Consider the following 20,934-nt stretch of genomic DNA (forward strand, 5'->3'; position numbering starts at 1 on the left):
CAGACAGAGGAACTGTGCTGTTGATTTGTGGAAACAGTCACACTATAGCTGAGCGAACATATTGTAATTTCTCAAGGAAATACACAATTTTTATTTCAGTCAGGCTAGTCGGCGCCATCACCGAACAAATGTAAAAAATAAAAAAATAGTACAACAAAGTACATCATTTTACAAATACGCAGAATGGAGGCCTGACATTTCCAAAGAGTAAAATGTCACAGAACAGAAATACAAACAAGGCAACACAGTACATAGAATGTTTAAGAAGCGTATACGTGAAGTGTTCACCACACACTTTACAAAACTACTAGAAAATTCTCCCAATACCGATGGCATACTTTGTGATATATATTTAAAAAAAAAAAAGGACAAAATAATTAGGCGAGTGCATTCACTTGCGTGGCTGCTGACAATTATATCACTGTGAGTGGCCTCGACAACATCTCTGAAATGAACGTGACTGTGTTAAGCTTTATAGTGAACTAACACCAAGCAATGATATGGCAAAGTGATAAGCAGCCAGATAGACTTTGAAAATTAAGACTACGAGCACCCTTTGGTGGATAAATACTAATGGAAAAATCAAAGTAAGCTACACTCTAATGTTCCTTTTTTTGAGCCCAATCTACAGTATGTTATTTAATAGTGTTTGATTGCATTTGTGGATCCATCCAGCAACATCGTGAGCTGCGTGACCCTGGTGAAAACCTTTCAATGGAAAAATGCAGCAAAAGATCCCACAACGTACACAGACAAATGTCACTACAAAAGTCCACTAGTAACCAGAACAATAACAATAATGATAATAACGTAATTCTACAGCAACATACTGTTTATGTTGTGTTTTGCCCCCTCCGCATCCTGAAAGAAAAAAATAGATCATTTGGCTGAAAACAAAACAAAACATTCCACAGTGCAGATGCGGACATTTGCTGCGACGCTGCTCCCATGGAGACAGCTGTTGCCATGGTTACCGCCTTCACTCTCTCTTTCTCGTCTGTGTGTCTAGTGTGTAGCAGCAGTCCAGGACAGGTGTGTACAGATGAATGTGTTAAGACAGCTACGCTGGCAGGTTGGCGCTTCAGTGTGAGCCACACTTCAACTGATCTGAGGTCTGTTTAGCGGGCGTGCCCCCTCCGACTCCCGCGAGGCGGTTGAGCTACATTTGGACAGAAGTGGGCGTTCTGACGTGTTGCTTTGCTCAAACGGAGGTGATGTGACGGAGGGGGTGAGACTAACTAATTGGTGACGTGTCACTCGGAGGCGGAGCTCTGGTTCTGCTGGTAGATGGAAGCTTTATCCTTGAGCAGGGCCAGGCACAGGTGGCAGCTCCAGCTCCCTGCAACAACACAAACGCAATGCTTTCTTGAGACGATACGGTCAAATACAATTTTATTCATACAGCGCATTTCACGACAGCTACAGCTGTAACAAGGCACTTTACATACAACAACAATATAACCGTAATACAACAAGAGAAAGCGATAAATTAACACAAAACACACCGGATAACAGGCTAAATCTGTCAGTCTCAGGTCGGATCGAAAGCCAAAGAATAGAAATGCGTCTTCAAACGGGTTTTGAAAATGGACAAAGAGGGGGCTTGCCTAACATTCAATGGAAGGTCATTCCAAAGGGAAGGACCAGCAACAGAGAAGGCCCGATCCCCTCTGAGGCTCCGCCTCGAGCAGCGGCTGGTCCGCAGACACGAGGCTGCGGGAAGGTGCGGAGGAGTGGAGGAGCTCGGAAGGCCATTTAAAGACTTAGACACCAGTGTTTTTCAAACGGGGTTTATAACACCAGTGTGCCGCGAGATATTGTCAGGTGTGCCGTGGGAAATTATCTCATTTGTGTGCCTGTGCGGTCTAGCGCCTGGCAGCGTAATCATGTCTTTAATACATTGTGGTACTCTTCCATACCAGCAGGTGGCAGCAGCACGTAGACAATTGTCTTTGTTTAGAGACAAGCGAATTAGTGACGCATATTTATCCAAAGTGTCAATATGAAACATTATAAAATGCTTTTTTTCTTTGTGTTTATTTAATTCCTATTCAGGACATTATAATGTAATGTCATTCTTCAAAGTTAAAAAAATTCTTGTATAAACAATACAACACTTTCTTCACAATTTCAGCTGCTGGTGTCCCGTGGGATTTTCTCGATGAAATAAATGTGCCTTGAGTCCAAAAAGTTTGAAAAACACAGTTATAAACAAATAGAAGCATCTTAAAATGAACCCTAAAATGGGAGCCAGTGTAGGGAGGGCCAGAATTGGGGTTACGCGCTGCGTCTTCCGAGCTCCAGTTAGAGGAGGCGAGCGGCAGCATTTTGAACCAAGTGGAGACGCTTGAGAGAGGACTGGCTGACTCCAAAGTAAAGTGGATGGATGAACAATTATCAGATCTCTCACAGCGGTTGGGAATCACTAATGTGATGTACGACAACTGACGCTTGCTATCCACTATTAGGTCATTTAAGTTAGCATTGGCCGATGTCTTACCCTCGGGTGGTTCCGTCATGGGGGGACTAAGGCAGTACATGTGGTAGCCTCGGTCACAATCGTCACAGAACAGCAGCTGGTCCTGCGGAAAAGAAACACGTCAGGGTTTCGTGCTGTGTCATTGGTTTAACCCAGTAGTTCTAAAATCCCACATTTGAACTTCTCATGGACATTTACCGGAAACTTTCCAGAAATGAACTCTAATTGTGACTTGACCTCAGAGTTACATATTGTGCTGTGTATTCCAAGTGTGAAGTTAAAGCCCATGCTCACGTCATTCTCCGACGTGCCACAAACGTTGCAGCACTTGCATTCGATGCACTGCCAGCGGTAGGTCTTCACTGCGGCCATCATTACAGGCGTGAACTGCAGACATGTCGGGTGGCCTGCGGTGGCGGAGGGATCAGACATAACCGTGAAACCAGCCGTGACCATCAATCTGCTTCCTTTTCATATGCGCAAAGGCTAAGAGGCCTTACCCGAACGTCCGCAGTCCGAGCAGGACACAAGCTCCTCTGATTGGCCAGTCTTCTGGTTCAAGGTGGAGTCTCCCAGACAGAAGTCGCAATAATCGTTAGGCAGAGCTAGACCGTTTGGACCCTTTTTAGTTGCTACACAGGAGGAATAAACACAAACATTTTAAAAATAAATAAATAAAAAAAACATCGCACAGATTTCAGAAGGAAGATTTCAAATGGGATCGTTAGCTAATGGTTAAAGTACTTGTCATAGGACAGGTCATTAGGAACACCTCCAGGCAGCCAATATGAGCAATTTTACCATGCTAACTATACTGACTTTTAATCTAGCAAAAAATATCTTTTGATTTCAATGTTATGATTGTGATTCTTGCTTGCAGCGGTGCGGAACTGTACTGAACCATACTGAGTCTTTACCCAATGCTTCCACAAGGAAGAAAGCCGTCTTTTTAGCTAAAAAATTCAAACTTCAATGGCGAGCTTTATCATATGCTGTTGAACATTCAAAGATTTCAATGCTTAAAGTGTATATAATTTCATAAAGACTTTTTAAAGTTACTCTATTCTTTTTCATTATAGAGTTTTAATATAGTTTGCAATAATTGTAACTGTTATTGTATGTATTTTTTTTAATCACGAAGTATATACATTTACTGTAATGACAACTAGTCTTTAACTTGAATACTTAAGTGTGTCATAGGCTGTTGCTGCTGAGTGTTTAAAGATTTAAGTGTTTTAATAATTTACAAAATTAAGAGATTTTTATTGTTAGTGTATTTGTTATTCGATTTAATTCTTAGAATATCACCCGAATGGTTCGCTTTTATTTTTTCTAAAAAATGTACTGTTTACTTGTCATCTTTTCAAAATAAACATGAAAAAAAAAAAATGTTTTTTTAAAGTTTTTTATCCCGAAAATATACCAAACCAAAGTTTCAAGAAACCGAACCGTGATTTTAGCGTACCGTTACACCCCTAGTAAGTACAGTGCATAATAGTGCTTCTAAACTAAGATGCATCACAAGCTTAATTCTTAAAGCTCGGGTGGTCTCGCTGTCCCTGCCTTTTTTGCCAAGTTCACAAATTCTAAAGGGGATTTGTGGCTTGAATTCTGTCTTATCTCTCAGTCAGACAAATTAGATGAACGGATGGTTAGATGATAGATAGTTGAAAAGTGCTTGTGTTTGTGGTTTATTTGGCTGAAACTTAAACCCGGTTGTACTGTGTACAATTTTTTTCATATATGAACCAACAAAAAGAGAGCACATGTTAGCTAGCGTCGCACTTTGGGGTGAGCGAAAAAGCAGGAGGGCCAAAAACACGTCACCTCGCCGCATGTAAGCTTGTTGCCGAGGAGCGACGACATGTGGTGGCACTTGTTTATTGGCTGCCGCCAAATGACGGCTCGTCCAGGCGACACATAGTAAAAGGGCCACAACTCCCAGATGACTGTTTGACCTTCCGTCTTGCGACGAATGGCCGAGCAGTAAACCGATATAAATGAATTAAAAAAAACAAGAACCCCAAAAGGCTTTTTACGTATTAATTAAAGGAGCTGACAAAGATGAAAACAAAGAACCTTTTCGCTATAATTAGTTTTCTTAACTCATTCAATGCCAGCTATTTTCGAGGATTTTGACCCATCTTTGAAGGCCCGCAGAATATTGTGTTTTATGACTATATAGACCTGGGACCTACCAAAAGAAAGATTAGACTCTCTCTCTCGAAAAAAGTTGATTTCTAGCATTTGTCATTCTTGAGTAATCTGCAGTAGAACATAGGCAAGTTTAACTGAAAACCCTGTTTCTAGAAAAAAAACCCTGAGAAATCAAGGGTTTTGTGAAAAGAGTTATAAACTTATAAATTTCAACTTTGACCCCAATACCGTTGCTTTTATGACACCTCAGACATATAAACAGTACTTTTCTTATTTAAAAACCCCAAAACAAAAAAAACAAAAATGTATGAAGATTGTGCTACATACTGGTCTGATAAGTGACATCTGCTGGCAATTGCTCGTCATTACAACGCTTCCCAAGCCTGAAACTGTGATTAATTGCATCAGAGCCTTGGGCATCAATTGCGCACAAAAAACGCTTTTCTCGAGTTAACTCAATGTTGGGGGTGTACTAGTAGATTATAAAAAAAACAATTGAAAATGATGTAGGCATCAAATGAGTTAACGTAAAATGTTACATTCTATTTAATTCACAAACATTTTTTTTTCAATTTTTTTTGTTTGTTTGTTATTTCTTTCATTTTCCTTAGCTATCATACCGGAACTTTGCCTTAGACTGGTCACCAACCAATCACAGGACATGTAAACAAACAACCATTCACACTCACACTAAGGACAATTATAGTAGGTCATCAATGAACGTAACGTTTTCGGAAGGTGGAAGGAAACAAGACTGCCCATAGAAAACCCACGCAAGCACAGGGAAATTTCAATGTTAAACAGTGTTAAAATAACTATTTGAGCGCATTATCATCTTTGTAAGCAGAAATATATTTTCTCTTCCTACAGCATGTTAGAGTGTGCAAGTGTACCTAATGAGTTGTCCAGTAATTGTACTTAAAAAAATAATGAAGAAAGAAAAACAAAACAGCAATTTCATAACCGTCCAAACCTCCTGACACCATGACAGACAAAAAACAATGAGCACATGAAATAGCTGAATAGCTAAACTGAATCTGGGTGACAAACAGAACAGTGTCAAAACAACTATTTGAGAGCATTATCATCTTTCTAAGGACAGATATATTTTCTCTTCCTACGGCATACTAGATACAAAAGAAAAAAACAGTTTCATAACCATCCGAACCTCCTGACACCATGACAGACAAAACCAAAAATGAGCATGTGAACTAGCTGATGATGTGAACTGAATTCATGTGACAAGTATTTACAGATTTGCATGCGTTTAAAAAAAAAGGTATTTTATATATATATATATATATATATATATATATATATATATATATATATATATATATTTTTTTTTTTTTTTTTAATTATTTTACATATATTTTGTTGATGTCAAACAAAAATTATGAATATGCAATCAAGTATCAGTTTATACTTGTTTTTCTAGCAGGACTACTAGGTGGGTCTTTTGCAAACTTTGAGATTGAATATGACAAAAAAAAAAAAGACGGGGGGGGAGATGAGGACATGATTTTCCTCAAGCACACACATGCTACACAGCATGCAATCCCACGCCCCGCCCCTTCTCTCTCCGTCTCTCTCCCGCTCTCAATACTTGAGAGTAACTCACTCTTCTGTTCCTCAGGCTGGCGAGGAGTGGGTGGTGCCTCGATCTCCTCGCGGTCCTCGCCCTCCTCCTCCGCCAGGTGAGAGTGTGTATAGTGGTAGCTCAGGCCTGGGCGGTTCTTGTAGCGTTTCCCACAGACTGACATACACACACGGTAATACACAGGGGTTATAGTGATGGTTGACTTACTATACCGAAAACAGGGTCTCTCAGGTGGAGCCAGGAAAGTGCGCTGTTCATTGGCCCACAGAAAGCATTCTTCTTTCAACTTTATTCACCTCAAGTGTATTTTGGGAGATGCCTTCCCAGCAGCAAGCTCATACAGCAAAGGTAAGAACTGGCAGAGCAGCCAACAATTATACAGCAAAAAAAAAAAAAAAAAAAAAGGACCTTCACCAGGAGAAGGAAGGGAAAAAACTAACAAGCGAGCAACTTTTAAACGTCAACTCAAGTCCCACATGAAGTCTTTCAGATCACATCATGCACAGCAGAAGGCCTGTTGTTGTCTTTCAGCGGAAAAATCAGAACGTTCCCCTGCCAACATGCATGACACGCACACAGGTGAGAAAGACAAAGAAAGCTTTTTGACTCACTGTCGCAGGCATAAGGTTTGTCTCTTTCCTCCAGAGCTGCAGCCGCAGCCTCGCTTTTCTTCTTGCCGTTCTTGTCACTGCGGCCCTAAAAATAAAAAACAACAATGAGGACGTGGCATATCCTACAAATTAGCAGAGCTGGGCATCGCCTATTTTCCGTGTGCATATTTAATCGACCCATGTGGTCCCAGTCGGTCCAAGTCGGCCAAACGACGTCGAGAACAGACTTAACCTTTACCACATCACATGCAGGTGCCGCACTCCTGACATGCGGCAGAGTAAGACAAAAAATAAAACAGTATTGTGTACCTTGCACAGACGCAATGGCATTGTTTTATTTCACCGATCCCCATGCTGTGCGTGTGTGTGTGTGTGTGTCTGTTGTTTTTGTTTGATATTTTTTTCTTTGTTTGGCGGCGTGTCTACTCGTGCGGCTCCTGCTTGTGACGTGAAGATTACGTTCTCGACGCCGATAGGCTGTTGTCGACCATGTGGTCGATTAAATCTGCAGGATGGAACGCGGTGGCGGTTAGGCGATGCCCAGCTCTGCAAATGAGTGTGGTCACATTACCAAAATTATCATTTCAATTAAGGGTGCTCCGATCGATCAGGCACGATAATGATCGGCCGATTTTCGGGAAAAATTACGTGACCGGCACATTCGATCAAAGCCTTTTATTGCAGATCAAAAAATCTGATCACGTGCAACTCATGCTTCGCAGCCTACAGTCATGAGACTAGCTTACGTGCAGTGTTACTAAAAGCTGGTAAATGTAAGTTTTTCAGTTATCTTTGTGACTGAGTAATTGTTGTATTGTGCCAGCAACGGTTTTGTATTTCTTCATGCTTTGGAAAATACATATAGATTTATGTCAAAATTACGACAATAATCTGACACTCTTTCTATATTTTAAGATATCAGTCCACCTAGTGTTTGGCCATATTGGAGGTGTTCCCTCTTCTGCTCAGTGCGGCTTTATGACAGGCATTGAGACAGTCTCTGTGGTACCCATCAGCTTGCCCTAACTGTTGGCTGCACACACTTTGTGAAGTAAGATGGCCTTTGTTGATCATAGGTAGGAGTCAGGAGGACTATGCTTGACTAAACAGACTCCTGCAAGCAGCCAAGTCTCATGCTTTAATTATCCATAATTAAAATCTGTATTGTGCAAATCTACTGCAAATATTTTGATGTGTTTTGCTGCTCGATTTGGCCCTTCCCTAATCAGCAATTCATTCAACTGAAAAAACATCTCCCTACAAAGACTCGATTACTCAAAGAATCGATATGATAACCCATTCTATAAAAACTTGTTTGTGACAGCCCTACTGCCATGCACAGCCTGGCCTTAAGAGCTGACCATCTTTAAAGAGTTAGTCCTCACCTTGGATTTGCTCTTGCCCTTCCTCTTGGGGGTCTCATCTTCAAAGTCTTCATCGTCTAAGTCGTCCAAATAGTCATCGTGGTCAAGGACTCTCTGCAGTGAAAACGTCACAGGGTTTAAACTCCCCTTTCCAAGAAGCTGGTCGATTACATTTTGCAGCTTCCCCAACAACTTACGTACTATATTCAAATGTCTGATTGTTACCTGCCTATCCATCCGTTTTTATGGGCAAAATGAATGAAAACCAACGTACCAAGCGGCTTTATTGAATATGAACCAAAAAGTAAAGCCAAACCTTGCGGACACGTCCGGAGGATGTGTGAGTTGTCGTGGAGCTAGCAGGGGGGTCTACGGTGGCCGGGTCGTCCTCGGCACCGCGGACGTCCGTCACACCACTCCGCCTGTCAAGGGGCTCACCTTTCAACAGCGCCTCCAGACTGCTCCCATCCACCGCCCCCAAGGCATCACGCTTCAGGCCCAGCTCCAAATCTGCTACAAGCACACGGGTGAGTCCGTATGCATGTCGTTGATGACGACACAGCTGTTCATGAAAAACCTTTCATGTTTCTGTCGAGGGTGAACATTTCTTGAGTGCTAACACCTGCTTTGAGAGGAGGGAAGGCCAATCGGGGGTCCTCGGGGGGATGAGAGCGTCGTTTCTTCCTCCAGCGACGAGCTGGATACGTGTACAGTTGACCTGGAGCAACACCTGACCAACATATTAAAGGACCAAATGTTTGCCTTTGACATCTGAATACTGTACCACAAATCACACAGGATGCACCGTATAGGCACATCTGCAGCATACACATGGCATCAGTAAAGGTGAAGTTATGGTGGACTGTAAAAAGAAAGAGCTGGAGTATGCAGCGAGGAGTAAACGCTTTTTGAACATTGACTTCAAAAGAATTAGAAACTGGGAGAAAACTAACTTTGCAGACAAGAACAGCAAGTGCATGACTGGAGAGTAGGGATGGGCGAGTACAAATATACCAGCCTTATTTCAGATGGCAGTCGATACTTTTAATATCAGGAACTAAAAGGTTTGCATGGCTAATGGAATGGCTTTGTCGGCAAAATGTATCCACAGCACACAATTCATATGCCCATTATAAGGTTAATATTAATGTTTTGCAAGAACTGACCGGGATGTCAAAATCTTCTAAGTCACGAATTGTTAAAAAAAAATTTTTAAAAACAGTGCAACATATTTAATCAAACAAATTGACAAATGAATATGGCACGCATTCAATTACTAGTAACACAAACAGACATAAAAGATAAGAAATAACATCCTTATAACGCCATTACTTAAACATATTACGCCATACAATGCATTCTGGGAACCGGATGCCTTTACCGTCATTACCATACAGTCTAGGGCAACGTTGAAGCTCATACGTGCAAAGTGTTGCTACGTTCCAATGTTTGTGGACGTCACAAACAAAACCTAAAACAAAAGTGCATCTTCTGTATTGACAGCACGCACTTTGGCCTCGACAAGAAAGTGAGCTTCATGAAAACTAGTTGAGAAGTAAGCAAGTTGCTGTCTGACTTATTTTCAATGCACATGTATTGCCTTATGTATTGCCATCACTAACTGCTGAGCTGGGCTGCTACTTTTCACAGCAGTTGCAGCACTCTTGCTTTTGTAACAAGATAATAGCTTGCTGATCACTCAAGTGATAGAAAGTGGGTCACTAGCGTTCACGTTCGTATTAGCATCTAGCTCTGTTGCACTCGAGATCCGCGCATATGAGCCTTCCATCGTCGCAAAGACTTTCTTCTTTGTTGTACAACTACACACTTTGATTGGGACTTTATCGGTGAATCTATTTATTTATTTATTTATTTAAATGAATTTGATTGGGTGTTTAATACAATCTATGTAATTTATGAAAAAAATGGAAAACATAGAAAAATGCCAATTATTTATGCATCTTTAATGCAAAAATGCTTTATTGGGATATATTCTTTATATTCTGTATATATTTTTTTAATGTTCTGTCATTGGTTCAATAAAAATGTTATGTATCAAAAGTACTAGTGGCATCGTGCTCCGTGACTACTCAAGAGCTGAGTACTCGTACTGATATCTGTCTGACAAAAAGTGGTATTGAACATCCCTTCTGGAGAGTGAAAGAAAAGAGTTAAAGTATTTTTCCACAAATGAGTACAGGGATCCGCTGTTTACGATCGCACTGCAGAACTCTTTTTTCCATGGGGGAATTACGTCAACAAGCACCATATAAGCTCATTATTTCGACTGTTTGGCATGCACTACCCACAACGTCATGACTATCACATCTAACAGCTCATCTTGGCTGGCGCAGGGGGACTTTTTTTTTTTACTCTGATCGCTGTGTCAGCCGAGCAATTCATCCTCACACTTGTCAATATTTTGAAGCAGATGTAACACCTGCACTTCTTTTCTGCCCCGCTGTGAAAGTTAGTTCACTCCATACCTTTTGCAACCTCAAAAAGGCATGTCGATACAGTCCTACACTAAGGACCCCGTACATTTGTAAGTACATTTGTGACAAACTTGCGAGTAGACAAGTTCATTATTTCAGTCCATTATTCATACTTTTTATTTTTTTATGAACTGGATACACGTGAGATTTTTTAAATGAAAAATAGGTACGTAGGCTCAACAAAGGTTGTTTTGCAATGGATCTTACTCACCTTAAAAGCCCAAATAAATAAATGTAATATATTGCACATAGACAGAGGTGTTTCTATAAGTGTATAGCTATTCCAAGCGATCTGAAAGCTTCTTCGATGCACCGATAGCTGTTAACCGAACACATCTACCAGCATTAGCGCTACTTGGTTATTAACACTACTGACTGCTACGCCTCATTAATAAATCCACGTGAACCGAACGTATACAGTCGAATCAAACAGTTTGAACAGGTTTGAAAAACTGTCCCATCTCTCATATGAATGCATGCGTGAGATCCCAAACTTGCACAGCAGCGTGCAAGGTGACTAAAGGCTTCTTTATACTCATGCGTCGGTGCGGACAACAACTGCCGCATTGCATCATGTGACCGACCAGTATGTTGCACAACATGTTGCGACAGGTCTGCGACATATGCCGCGCACACGCCAGAAATCGTTTCTGCGTATACGACGCAGAGCACATTCTCTATCGTGATTGGTCCGTTATGTCACATGTTGCGATGATGTACATGTTGCGTTTCCCCTGGCTCAGCAATTTCTTTGTTGCCAAGGAGGAGAGGATCCGCCACGCAGCTGCTGCGAAGCAAACTAGTTTGGCAACGGCGTGGGTGTTATGTCACTTATGTGCATGTAAAGAAGCCTACACGTGCCCGTGCCACCTCCGCCGCCAACTTCCAGATCGTTTTCACAATATAATTAAATGCATCGTCTTGTCATCTAGGTCCCTTTGTTGTAGCAGGCACGATATCCATTGTTGTCGCTGTCTTTTTGATCGTTGCTCGGCATGAAATACGTTGACCGGAATTGGCCAATAAAGGCAGAGAAAATTCCGTCCTGCGGTGTCGTTGTCAGTATCAGCCGTAGCGATGCTCCCTGACTTGGAGTGAAACTACAACACACTTTCAAAATTACGTGTGTGGGTTGCGCTCAAGTATAAAGGCAAACTGCGTGGGGGGCTATAAAGAAGCCTTAACAGGAGAGTTACAGAGGCAGACTGAATGTTGATGACGTATGTAAAGAAAAACGCACGTAAATGAGCATTTACTGATTTCGAAAAAAATAATACCATGTCCATTTTTTCCTCATTGCGTGATAAGTCAATAGCTGGGACGGGCTCCAGAAAATGGAGAAAAGGGTAGCTGGATGGATATCGGTATCGGTTATTTGAATTAAGCATTATTAGTAACTTATAACATTAATTTATGATATTCAATATTATTGTACTTAACATGGTACATGAACAATAAATTACAGTAATGAATGTAAATATTGAGGAAATGGCTGCAGCTCAGAAAAAAAGGGCAGTGTAATGTGCTACACTAAGGTTTGTAATCGTCTTTTATACCTGCACTGCGGTGTCTCTTCTCCATCCAGATGTAGCAGTTGGACTGAGCCACACCGGTCTGTGAGTCCAGGAAGGGCATGAGGATGCTGCGCTCAGCACACAGTCTGGCGTTGTAGCTGTGACACTGCTCCATGGCATCTCGGTAACACTGCTCCCCGAGCCTGGAATAGGGGTCGTCACAAACAAATACTCATCATCTGAATATGTTAGTAACAACCATAACCATCCATCCATTCATGTTAACAGTGCTTCCCCTCATTAAGGTCGTTGGTGTGTCAAAGCCTATCCCAGCTGACACTGGGTGAGAGGCTTGGTACACCCTGAATAGGTCGCCAGCGAATAGCGAGGCACATATAGGGAAATAGTCAATCTCACTCACACCGACGATTTAGAGTTTTTCAACAAACATGAGAAGTTTTCTGGAAACCTGATAACCTGTCGAAACAAAAACTTAAAAGATGTACAAAATGTTGTGGGAAATATTGCGTTACTGTAATTGCAGTTTGCAAAAGAGAATAACTTCTCTACATCCTGTGGAAGGAATTTTTAATATCCTATCCCTCCCATGAAGCTAAACTGGGTAACCAACAAATTGGAAAAAGCTCTCAGTGCGGTCCAGGGCTTGATTTATTTATTTATTCATTCATTTATTTATTTTTGGACACCACCGGAAACAACAACCACGATGATAAATACATTTCTTTAAGGCAAACGCACGTAATCCAAATTGCGTGAATTTGATCAACGGTGTACAAGTAGCGACGTCGGAACAAAAGATTGATTGTTAGCACGCCTTTCTTCACAACAAAGCGACCATCAACAGACACGTTTGTAAGCGGGTAGGCAACTACCAATACAACTGATAAGGCAGAGGAAAAATACAATGTGGCCAACTTAAATCGACAGTGTGTGTGTGTGTGTGTGAGAGAGAGAGCTACAGCTCCTCACTCGCTTTGCTTCGGTTCTTTGCCAACGGCTAACAAGCTATCCTTAGCACACAAGATAACGTTATTCTCTTGGGACGCATTTTCGTTTGTATTCGTAAACGTGCGTGTTGTGTGCGTGGTTTCCGAAAGTTTGTCGCTAACTAATTGTTTTTCCAATATATATTGACATTGGCACGGCTCGTGGATTTTCTCTTGAAAAAATAAAAAGGCAAACTTACACTTTCACAACACTGTCGACGGCCGCCGCCATGTTTGGTTAGTGCAGTTGTGTCGAGTGACACTGCGCAAGCGCACTGTTGTCAGCGACGCAAACCCACTGCGGCAGACAACGTAATGTGTTTATTTAAAGCAAACGTGAATTCATATTAACGTCAGACCATCACCACGATGTACACTGATTTATTCATTGCATTGATTGCTTTAGTTGAGTATGTTTAAAACCAGAGGTGTCAAAGGTATTCGCGTTCATTACTCAAGTAGAAGTATACATATTCGGATTTAAAAAGATTTTGTTGAAGTATCAACTCTAGCTTTTTACTTAAGTAAAAGTATAAAAGTAATGGTTTTAAAACTACTTGAAATATGTAAATAAACCATTGTCATATACAGAAATCGAGTGTGAATTGTTTGTGTTTAAATCAGTCAGTCGCCATAATCTGGTAACTCAGATTTACATATTTTAAATTTAGCTTCTTCAAATATTAAGACTGAATTACGAGGACTTTCCCGCCCGATTTGTTCTATAGGGGGTTCCAAACCTTTTGCAAAGAGGTCCAGATTTGGTGAAGTGAAAATATGTGGGGGCCGACCATTCAGCTTCAAGTTGCATTAATTTTTCTCGACATTTGTTACCAGTCAACCTTGTCGTAGTTTGCATGTTTCTGATTAGTGAAATTCCTTGAAAACAACCACAGTCTCTTAGCAAACTACGCAGACACAGTTGTTTTGTATTTCAGTGAAAAAAATATACCAATTTCCCCTTGTCCTGGAAGCAACGGCCCTCTCTGTCAACTTTCTTTCTCTTCACTAAACTCGCTATTTTCGAAATGGGCTGGTAGGGCCACACAGAAGCTCATGCAGCAAGGTGTTCACTCTGACACTTAATACGACTTTGCGAGTACAGTAGTGTGTTCGGAGTGGCAGAGCACACTAAGAGCGTATTTTCGAAAGCGCCTGAGAGCGCAGTCACAGGTCTGCTGCCATCTGGTGGGGAAAAATAAAATGGATTTTGTTTTACGTGTATTTTGTACTGTAGTCAACTATAGTGACGGGCCACTCATTAATAATTTCATGCCATAGGCTGCGGGGTGGTAGGAGTTAGAACACGGGCTACATTTAACCCCCGGGCTGGACTTTCGACATGCTTAAATTACTATTGCAGCCAGTTACATATAAACTGCAATTTAATTTGCACAATTATGATCACCACTATTTTGCTTGTTGAATAACAAATGAAAATATGAATGGAGTTTGAAAAGGTAATTGTCAATGTTTTATTAATTTAAATTACAATGTAAAATTGCATAATAATATCATTGTATTCTGAGCTAAAATGGTTGTACAACATAGATATATTACTTGCAGACAAGTATAGATTTATCTCATAAAATGAGATCCCTGTTTGTTAAAAAAAGCAACAACAAAAACAGGTTAGGTCTCATGAAGGGATTAAAACTTTGTGGAAGGTTCCTGTGCATTGATGGTGAGCCTCCCAGCGTGAAGAACAAAGAACCATCATTATTGCGAACGTTGTTGTGGTGGGACATTACAACCTGGCAGGATCGACACAAACATTTAGAAAGGAAACACGTTGAGGATTTACGTGGAAAAAAGTGATCACCAACTGGACATTAACACTTTTTACTCTCAAACAATTTCCCACGTCTTGCTTATTAAGGGCCCATTTCATTTTCTTTAATTGTTCAAATATTATGTTATGACATATTGTCACTAAAACACTTTTGCATCCACTAATGTGTTCATTTATGGTCGCAGCCCACTTCACTTAGCTCCTTAGTCTTAGCTTGAGTCATCTGTGTTATTTTGTGTATACTGGTTACATACCTCTATTCTTTGTTGCATTTACTAATGAGTTCAAGCACTATATTTTTCTGATCGTACGTTCTTTGATAGAAAATACCAATTGAAATCTGCTTGTATTGAATCCCATTTTTTGGTTTAAATACATTGTATGTGAATGTGTATAAATTTCACTCTTTTCTCCCCTTGCGTTATTTTCATTTGTATCTGAGTGTTAAATGTCATTTTTTTTCTTGTATATTACATCCATCCATCATTATATCCATCCATCCATCCATCTAATATCCAAGCTGTTTATCCTCACGAGGGCTGCAGGCATGCTAGAGCCTATCCCAGCCACCTTCGGGCAGTAGGCGGGGTACACCCTGAATCGGTTTCCAGCCAATTGCAGGGCACGCAGAGACAAACAAACATTCAAACTCACAATCACACCAAGGGACAATTTACAATCTTCAATTAACTTACCATGCATGTTTTTGGAATATGGAAGGAAACCAAAGGACCCGGAGAAAACCCATGCAGGCATGGGAAGAACATGCAAACTCCACACAGGAAGGCCGGAGCCCGGAATCCAATGTCAGATTTGTGTGCGAGCTTGTTGTCGTAGTGTTTATAACAGCAATTTCAAGAGTGTGTGTGTACGAAAGCATCTCAGATGTGTTTATGAGAGCGTTTCGGATGTGTTTATGAGTAAAAAATAAATAAATCACTAGTGTGAATGAAAGCGTTTCAGTATTGTGGATGTGTGTTTCAGCTGTGTTTATGAGCAACAAAAATTGCACTCGTGTGTTTGAGAGCATTTCAGTTGCGTGTATGAAAGCATTTCACGAGTGTGTTTGAGCGCATTTCATTTGTGTTTATGAGCAACGCAATTTCACTAGTGAGCGTGAGAGCATTTCGATTGTGTGTATGGAAGCATTTAAGTAGCGTGTATGAGCACATTTCTATGGAGGACCAAAACTGCAAAAATAAAAAATAAACAAAAGTGAAAATAAAAACAACTATTAAAACATATAATTGGAAAACATTTAACAATTCAACTGTACATTTATTTAATTTAAATATATTTATATATTTGCTTTTGTATTTATTTCCACTTTTATTTTGTTCTTTATTTTACATTTTTAAACCTTTTTTTCTTTTTTTAATTTATTTTTACTTTTACTTTGTCATATATTTTTGGTGTTCTTTTTCCATATATAATATCATGTATATATATATATATATATATATATATATATATATATATATATATATATATATATATATATATATATATATATATATATATACAATACAATATACAATACAATTTTATTTAAATAGCGCATTTCATAATAGCTAGAGCTGTAACACAGCACTTTTCAAACAGTAGACAATAAATAAAGACAATAAAAGGCCAATGAGAATGTGCAGAGTGTCTCGATCATGTCTGTTTGCGCGCCATCAGTATCTTTCCCTTTTTGCCCTTCTTCATCCACTTCTCAGCAGTAATGCAAAGTACAGCATCGTATGCTTTTTATTTCAGTGTATTTTTTTTATTTTCTATACAAAGTATGTACGTAAATTTCGACTTTAATGGTGAAATCCGACATACACGGAAATTCGTGTTACATCACCAGTGTAGGAACGGAACTCGTTCATAATATGAGAACTCCCTGTATGTATTTGTGATTTTGGCAGTTTTGGTCTTGCAACGCAGAAGGAAATGTTATTCATATGAGGGGGCGGTCAGGTTAAGATCAGGGGATGTCATGTATATGATCTGGTGCATATGTGAAGCCCTTTGAGACTTTCTTGTGATTAAGGGCTATATAAATAAATTTGACTTGACTTGATATGAGGGGGGGGGTCCTAAGTGTCTCTCGGGTTGAACTATTCACCTATTGGGTAGGGGATGGTGCTTGCTGCACTGACGTATCGATCAACCACCAGCAACAAAAGTTTCACTATGTGTGTATGAAAGTACTTCACAAGCTTGTATGAGTGCATTTCACTTGTATTTAAGTAGCTTGGAGTGTTTTGGGATCAAGGGGAACGCTCCAAACGTGACAGGTGGCACCCTCCCTCTCTTGCTCCATTGTGCTGGCTATACATACACGCAGGACGCTAAACGTTGTCAAACTTCTTTGTTATTGTTATATTCTGTCCCAAGGACTCAGCGTCTTGCCACGGGATGCTCTTCGATAAGAGCATCGTTCCTATTTTACAGCTGTGTCCTTCTCACATTCCACTTCTTCACAAGCAACTTCGACTTGCATGATTAAAACATGTTTATAATGCTGAATAAATGCCTTATAATAGTAAATATGGGATGCCCTATGTGCAGTTATTCTAACACCCTTGTAATCAGTGATTTGCCTCAGGTGTGCAATTGTGCTGGCTATACACAGGACGCCAAACGTTGTTGAAAAGTGCATCAACCGTCAGAATGCTCCAGGCATCTGGTAATCTTTTGAAGGCAAGGCACAAAATGTTAAGTCATCAATAAAATATATGGTTTGTTTAATCATAATTTTTGGAGAAAAATACTTTTAATTGATTAAATGAACTGTCTACTTTTATAGGCTTGTCACACCGCTGAACATCAATCCACTGGATATTCACCTTATGAACTATTGTTTGGCCAGAATGCTCAGCTACCCGTGGATTTTTTTATTGGGCGATTACAAGAGGACTCTGGGCCCAGGTCTGCACAGGAATGGGTGGAGGAGCATGAAAATGATCTGAGTGTGATCTACCGTCGTGTGACAGAGCAGCTTCAGCAAGCAGCAGAAAGAAGAAATCGACACTATCATCCCAACAGAGACTTCCATCCTTGCCCCTGGAACTCTTGTTTACAAAAGAAGTCACTCCACAGGACGTCACAAAATTCAGAATGTTTGGGACCCAGTTGTCTACGTGGTACTGGAGAACTTGGACAAGGAAGGACGCCTCTACAAAATCCATCCAAGAGATGGTCTTGGATCAGAGAAGAATCTTAACCGGCCAGAACTTTAGAGTTTTGCCCACCGCCACAGTGGGTACGCCAAGGACTCAAAAGCAGCCATTATCTGATCCTGGCCTGATAAATGATCAATCTCAACAGTCTGAAGCTAACACAGGGGAGGAATACAGTGAGTCGGAGGACCTTATAGTCCTCAGGGCACCAGATCATCCCGGTTCCCTCCTGCATGTCCCCTGGGCTCGATAGTCAAACTAGTTGTGTAGAATCGCGCCACCCTGGTTGCAGCAGGGGCAAGATTAGCGGCTCAGTGACCGGGGGGATGAATCAATAATAGTAGAACCAAACACGGTACTTGTACTACCAGGAGAAATAGAGCAGGGCATCAACGCAACCCCTTACATCTTCCGCTGTCTCTAAATGAAACTTCTGATACCCTAGCTATTCATTCAAGTGATCCCCATATAATCAACCATTCAAGTTCCCTTATTTAGGTCTTGGTTGTAATTTGTCACCAGTAAGGTCACCTTTTAAACTGGGGGCAATTGTATCTTGGGGGGGGGTTGGGATCAAGGGGAACTCTCCAAACGTGACAGGTGGCGCCCTCTGTCTCTTGCTCCGCCTTTGTCAGGTTCATACTTTTAGACATTAATAATGCACACAATGAGTAGAGAAGACACTCAACACAATATTGTCTCTCTGCTTACGAGGAGAGCGAAGGGAACTGTATCATAAGAATTCCTCGCAGCACTCAGATCAGCCCCTCCGCCTCCTCCCTCTTTATTGTCTTAGGGCGGTCTCTAATTGTATACATTGAAATTGCTACTCCAAAGGGTGGGGGGAACATGTAGCATCGCGTTCGAAGACGGTGTGTGTGTGTGTGTGTGTGTGAAAGTTCATTGTTATTGTTGTATTCTGTCCCAAGGACTCAGCGTCTTACCACGGGATGCTCTTCGATAAGAGCATCGTTCCTATTTTGCAGCTGTGTCCTTCTCACATTCCACTTCTTCACTAGCAACTTCGACTTACATTATTAAAACAAGTTTATAATGCTGAATAAATGCCTTACAATACTTAAAAGAGTAAATATGGGATAACTTATGTGCAGTTATTTGAACAACCTTGTAATTAATGTTTGGCCTCAGGTGTGCAATGATGCTGGCTATATATACATGCAGGACGCCAAACGTTGACAAGTGCATCAATATTCAGAACACTCCAGGCATCTGGTACAGTAATCCTTCAATGGCAAAGCACAAAATGTAAAGTCATCATGAAAATGTATGGTTTTGTTAATCGTAATTTTTGGAGACAAATGCTTTTAATTGATTAAATAAACTGTCTACTTTTATAGGCTTGTTCGTTGAGGGGGATGATTATAGGGTGTCACTGTTTTTCCCCATGATCCAATTCAGTTTATGGTTTGTTTAATTCCTGTCCCTTTTTAGATAAAATCATAATTCTCTTTTTAGTGAAGTGTATATCCTGACTTAGTGTTTATTTATTGAGCAAAGTTAAATATTTGAATTGGCTTGGTATCTATTACCCATTTGATTTTAAACGTGGATGTGCTGCGTTTTTTTCTTTTTTTTTATACAACTGTTTGCTGTGAAATTCAGAATCAGCCATTGGCTACATTTTTTTATATACCTACATGGGTAGTGACACTGCTACACTGCCTTGCACTTTTGCCCATTGTTTTATTCTTTTGTGAGTAAAAAACATTGTATTTTTATTAGGGCTATCAAAGTTAAAGCATTAAATATGGGGATTCATTTCAATTTCATAACGCACTAAAACAATTAACTCTGTTCACTCCGTTTTATTTACTTCCCGTAGCAGCTGACCTCTGCTCACTGTGCAAAGAAAGCGATTAGAAAAGTCTTTGAATCAAATTATACTTTTAATTTTTTTTCCATATTAATTCCAAGATTTTACTTAAGTAAATATCGGTTCCAAGCTTTGTAAAAAAATTGTTGTTGAAAAATACGATTAATTGTGATTAATTATGGAAAATTTTGCGATTAATTATTTGAAATAATTAATTGTTTGACAGCACTACTTTTTATATACATCAGCCTCTCGTTCTGTGTATTCGGAACAAACCTGTGAATGGGTGAAATACCTTGAGAATATAAAATAGTTGCTATACCGAAAGGGAAGTCTTGGCTTCTCTGCTGAAGCTGCTGCTTTCGCGGCCCGACCTCGGATAAGCGGCAGACAATGAATGGATGAATGGATGCTGTACCTCAATTCCTGGTCACTACATTTACACTACATTTATGAGCAACAAAATTCTACTGGTGTGTATAAAAGCATTTCAGTAGTATGAGCGCTTTTCAGTAACTTTTATGAGCAAAAAAAAAAAATCACTATTGTATATGAGACTTATTTTATATATTTTTTAAATATATTTTATTACACTAGTTCAGTAGTAAGTGTGACAGCTATTCCTGAATTATGTCCGTAACGGCCACTCATAAACACAGGTCTCAGATTTTCACATGGACTGAAAATTAGCTTCTGTCATCATCCATCCATCCATTATCCAATGTTTATCGTCACAAGGGTCGCGGGCGTGCTGGAGCCTATCCCAGCTGTCTTCGAGCAGTAGGTGGGGTACACCCCGAACTGGTTGCCAGCCAATTGCAGGGGCGAACAAACATCCACACTCACAATCACACCTAGGGGCAATTTAGAGCGTCCAATCAACCTACCATGCATGTTTTTGAAATGTGAGA

At 40.3% G+C, this 20,934-nt stretch overlaps 1 protein-coding gene across 4 annotated transcripts; it reads right to left on the bottom strand.

The window, feature by feature from the left end:
• Nucleotides 1-59: 59 nt before the first annotated feature.
• On the bottom strand, nucleotides 60-13,519 carry LOC147151924 (zinc finger protein ubi-d4-like). Of its 4 annotated transcripts, XM_086024010.1 has the most exons (12): nucleotides 13,428-13,519; nucleotides 12,263-12,423; nucleotides 8,834-8,941; nucleotides 8,528-8,724; nucleotides 8,233-8,325; nucleotides 6,848-6,932; nucleotides 6,258-6,392; nucleotides 2,980-3,111; nucleotides 2,774-2,886; nucleotides 2,501-2,582; nucleotides 1,240-1,339; nucleotides 60-1,159 (listed from the first exon to the last, which is right to left on the bottom strand). In XM_086024010.1, exons 1-11 carry the CDS (start codon nucleotides 13,457-13,459, stop codon nucleotides 1,254-1,256), a joined length of 1,224 nt encoding a protein of 407 aa, XP_085880136.1. In that variant the 5' UTR covers nucleotides 13,460-13,519; the 3' UTR covers nucleotides 60-1,159; nucleotides 1,240-1,253. The 4 variants fall into 4 exon arrangements, with proteins under 4 accessions (XP_085880136.1, XP_085880137.1, XP_085880135.1 ...); XM_086024011.1 differs by having other exon boundaries at nucleotides 60-1,339; nucleotides 8,528-8,721; XM_086024009.1 differs by having other exon boundaries at nucleotides 60-1,339.
• Nucleotides 13,520-20,934: the final 7,415 nt, after the last annotated feature.

Source organism: Filicampus tigris, chromosome 2 (assembly GCF_054856515.1).
Source record: "Filicampus tigris isolate MCC_2025a chromosome 2, RoL_Ftig_1.0, whole genome shotgun sequence".
In the NCBI taxonomy this organism is placed as follows: domain Eukaryota; kingdom Metazoa; phylum Chordata; class Actinopteri; order Syngnathiformes; family Syngnathidae; genus Filicampus; species Filicampus tigris.

Bases quoted from the DNA above. Each gene is read 5' to 3' on its own strand.
- LOC147151924 (XM_086024010.1), bottom strand. From the start codon at position 13,459: ATGGCGGCGGCCGTCGACAGTGTTGTGAAAGT. The intron at 3,112-6,257 runs GTGAGTTACTCT...CCTCCTGTGTAG, and splicing joins CCAGCCTGAGGAACAGAAGA to CAACTAAAAAGGGTCCAAAC. The intron at 2,887-2,979 runs GTAAGGCCTCTT...CCGCCACCGCAG, and splicing joins CTCGGACTGCGGACGTTCGG to GCCACCCGACATGTCTGCAG.